The sequence below is a fragment of the Limulus polyphemus genome, unplaced genomic scaffold (assembly GCF_000517525.1).
Source record: "Limulus polyphemus unplaced genomic scaffold, Limulus_polyphemus-2.1.2 Scaffold6157, whole genome shotgun sequence".
NCBI classification, from domain to species: Eukaryota; Metazoa; Arthropoda; class Merostomata; order Xiphosura; family Limulidae; genus Limulus; species Limulus polyphemus.
Genome location: NW_013671767.1, coordinates 1 through 4,355, shown reverse-complemented (window position 1 = coordinate 4,355; position 4,355 = coordinate 1). Strand labels below are relative to the sequence as shown.

The 4,355-nt window shown below is 30.9% G+C and overlaps 1 protein-coding gene across 1 annotated transcript in view; it reads left to right on the top strand.

Moving 5' to 3' along the window:
• Window positions 1-3,503, top strand: part of LOC106473417 (O-glucosyltransferase rumi homolog) — a 10,836-nt gene extending 7,333 nt beyond the window's left edge. The window contains exons 4-6 of the mRNA XM_022401864.1: window positions 672-804; window positions 1,779-1,897; window positions 2,999-3,503. Of these exons, the coding sequence (XP_022257572.1) occupies window positions 672-804; window positions 1,779-1,897; window positions 2,999-3,188 (442 nt within the window). The 3' untranslated portion in view covers window positions 3,189-3,503. The remainder of the gene's footprint in view (window positions 1-671; window positions 805-1,778; window positions 1,898-2,998) is intronic.
• The last annotated feature ends 852 nt before the right edge of the window (window positions 3,504-4,355 follow it).

Sequence of the window (4,355 nt, the reverse complement as noted above, 5' to 3'; positions counted from 1 at the left end):
GGCCTTGGAACACTGTACCTTATGCTAAATGTTGCTTTAACCATGCAACTTGAGGCCTTGGAACACTGTACCTTATGCTAAATGTTGCTTTAACCATGCAACTTGAGGCCTTGGAACATTGTACCTTATGCTAAATATTGCTTTAACCATGCAACTTGAGGCCTTGGAACACTGTACCATATGCTAAATGTTGCTGGTAAAGTTTACAGTTTATTCTTGCAGTCATTACAAGTGAACTACAAGGATTCAGAAAGTTTTTAGTCCATGTCAAAATTTTATTTAACAAAACAAAACGTTTTTGAGATTGCAGAAATAAAATATGGGTGGTTGGAAACAAAAACAGGTAATGGATGTAAGTTACCAACGCATATCCTTACTTAAAGTTCAAGGGAATATTATTGGTGTATAATACAGGGTGTTCAAAAAGTCTGGAACCATAGCCTCTTCGACGAATCCCACAGAATATGTTCCACGTGCTGTTGTCGTATTTCGAAACAAGTTCTTGGTTTGATAATCAGTCATGTATCTAAAGTTAAGGAAAACTACAAATCACCTGTGGTTCCACACTTTTCAGACACTCTGTACAATGGGATATCTATTATTAATAGAAGCACCATAAGTGCATACAGTGTATCAACTTGGTGTTAAACATACATTTGTGATTGATGTAGGTGCAGTGGAGTAGAATATTTCATTCTGAAACTTGTTAAGAAACTTCCAGACATGGAATTTGTACTCAACACTAGAGACTGGCCACAAGCTAACAAACATTGGTCACCACTTCCCATTCTGAGCTTTAGTAAGGTAAGAAAGGAAGCTTTCATTGGTCAACCAGAAGAACAAAGAATAGGTTATTAGTTTTATTTTCACTCCTGTCAGACCAGAAGTCTATACCTTTGTTTGTGTACCGTGTACACTTCTATAAATATTCATATTTTATATGTTCTATTGCTTCACTCTAGACTCTGGTAGACTTTAGACTGTAGAAGAATTTTAACCAGTTAAAAAGTTTATTGTATAAAATTTGTAAAGTGGACACTTTTAACTAGTTAGAAAGTTTATCATATATATTTGTAAGTTGGACACTTTTAACTAGTTAGAAAGTTTATCGTATATATTTGTAAGTTGGACACTTTTAACCAGGTAGAAAGTTTATTGTATATATTTGTATATTGGACACTTTTAACCAGGTAGAAAGTTTATTGTGTATATTTGTAAGTTGGACACTTTTAACCAGGTAGAAAGTTTATTGTATATATTTGTAAGTTGGACACTTTTAATCATTTAGAAAGTTTATTGTATATATATTTGTACATTGGACACTTTTAACCACTTAGAAAGTTTATTGTATATATTTGTAAGTTGGACACTTTTAACCAGTTAGAAAGTTTATTGTATATATTTGTAAGTTGGACACTTTTAACCAGGTAGAAAGTTTATTGTATATATATTTGTACATTGGACACTTTTAACCAGTTAGAAAGTTTATTGTATATATATTTGTACATTGGACACTTTTAACCACTTAGAAAGTTTATTGTATATATATTTGTAAATTGGACACTTTTAACCAGTTAGAAAGTTTATTGTATATATTTGTATATTGGAGAATTTTAACTAATTTCAACCCAATTATCTTGTTATGATTAATACAAGTTATCTTAGTGATGCCTGGTTATAAAATGAAACCTAACATCATCAATAATTAAGTACAGTAGAAAAGAATGACAACTTATGTGAGAAAGCAACAGGTAAACATTTCTATGAAATATTTGAAGACTGACCAGTACTGGGACATCATGTATCCAGCCTGGACGTTTTGGGAGGGTGGCCCAGCTATAAGTTTGTATCCTACTGGGATTGGAAGATGGGATCTTCAGAGAACAATTATTACCAAGTAAGATATCTTTGAAACAAAAGAAGTATTGGATATCAACCCGTTTTATATGAACTTTTCTTTACGCATCTTTGGACAGTCGATCATATTATCAGAAGTTTAAGTTTCTGTGATGCAGTTACAGATTTTTCAATTAACTTATTTCACAAGTAAGTAAATCACGTACGTTTCATGAAACGTGGACTTACGATTAAGGATTAGGTTAATATCTTACCTAAGAAAATAAACATTGATGAGAGAAGATTCCACATTATACAACAACTAGTCCATCCAGAGAGCAGGCAGAGATCGTGAGAAGATACTAACGTTTTCTAATTATGTCAGATGAAATAAGTATGAATATTATAATTAAGATACTATAATATAATGATCAAGTTGTTTCGTTGTTGTTCCTGTTTTTAATAAATATCAAATATCCAAATTAAGGCTCAGAAATCTGAAACAACTTAGGATATGAAAATAATATATTTTTAAAATAACAGACTTAAATTATCATCTTTCTATTTATTTATATAATATTTTCGGAATTGTATAAAACCATCATTCAATGCTGAAGTAACAATAAAAAATTTACACTAATTAAACTGATGATAACATTTTAAGGGAAAAATATTATTAAATATTTCTCTCCTTTGATTAGTCCTATTGAAAAAAAACTTGTGTAAACTGGTTTGCTGTGCTGCCAATTTAAGGGTTAAACCGGTGAGTAAAAAACTTGTGTAAACTGGTTTGCTGAGCTGCCAATTTAAGGGTTAAACCGGTGAGTAAAAAACTTGTGTAAACTGGTTTGCTGTGCTGCCATTTATAGGGTTAAACTGGTGAATAAAAACTTCTGTAAGCTGGTTTGCTGTGCTGCCATTTATAGGGTTAAACTGGTGAATAAAAACTTCTGTAAGCTGGTTTGCTGTGCTGTCATTTATAGGGTTAAACTGGTGAATAAAAAACTTGTGTAAACTGGGTTGCTGTGCTGCCATTTATAGGGTTAAACTGGTCAATAAAAACTTGTGTAAACTGGCTTGCTGTGCTGTCATTTATAGGGTTAAACTGGTCAATAATGTTGGTTAAAATGATGCTTAGTGTTCCTACTTTAATGGACAATAGGGAAGCCGAGAAATGGCCTTGGGAAAAGAAAAAACCTATTGCTTTCTTCCGTGGGTCCCGAACAAGTGCAGAAAGAGATCCATTAATCTTGATGTCAAGAGAAAGACCGGATCTTGTAGATGCCCAGTACACTAAAAATCAAGCATGGCGATCCGAGAAGGTAGAGTTTCATAATATAAGTAAGGTTTAGAACTTGTTACTGTTAATATAAGTAAGGTTTAGAACTGGTTACTGTTAATATAAGTAAGGTTTAGAACTGGTTACTGTTAATATAAGTAAGGTTTAGAACTGGTTACTGTTAATACAAGTAGGGTTTAGAACTGGTTACTGTGTTAATATAAGTAAGGTTTAGAACTTGTTACTGTTAATATAAGTAAGGTTTAGAACTTGTTACTGTTAATATAAGTAAGGTTTAGAACTGGTTACTGTTAATATAAGTAAGGTTTAGAACTGGTTACTGTTAATATAAGTAAGGTTTAGAACTTGTTACTGTTAATATAAGTAAGGATTTTGATGTATGATGTGTTGTTTTTGATAGTAGGATTTTGATGTATGATGTGTTGTTTTTGATATTAGGATTTTGATGTATGATGTGTTGTTTTTGATATTAGGATTTTGATGTATGATGTGTTGTTTTTGATAGTAGGATTTTGATATATGATGTGTTGTTTTTGATGTATGATGTGTTGTTTTTGATAGTATGATTTTAATGTATGATGTGTTGTTTTTTGATAGTAGGATTTTGATGTATGATGTGTTGTTTTTAATAGTAGGATTTTGATGTATGATGTGTTGTTTTTGATAGTAGGATTTTGATGTATGATGTGTTGTTTTTGATGTATGATGTGTTGTTTTGATAGTAGGATTTTGATATATGATGTGTTGTTTTTGATAGTATGATTTTGATGTATGATGAGTTGTTTTTGATAGTATGATTTTGATGTATGATGTGTTGTTTTTGATAGTATGATTTTGATGTATGATGTGTTGTTTTTGATATCATTTTGTTGTATGATGTGTTTTTGATATTAGGATTTTGATATATGATGTGTTGTTTTTGATGGTATGATTTTGATGTATGATGTGTTGTTTTTGATGGTATGATTTTGATATATGATGTGTTGTTTTTGATGTATGATGTGTTGTTTTGATAGTATGATTTTGATGTATGATGTGTTGTTTTGATATTAGGATTTTGATATATGACGTGTTGTTTTTGATGGTATGATTTTGATGTATGATGTGTTGTTTTTGATAGTATGATTTTGTTGTATGATGTATTGTTTTTGATGGTATGATTTTGATGTATGATGTGTTGTTTTTGATAGTATGATTTTGTTGTATGATGTGTTGTTTT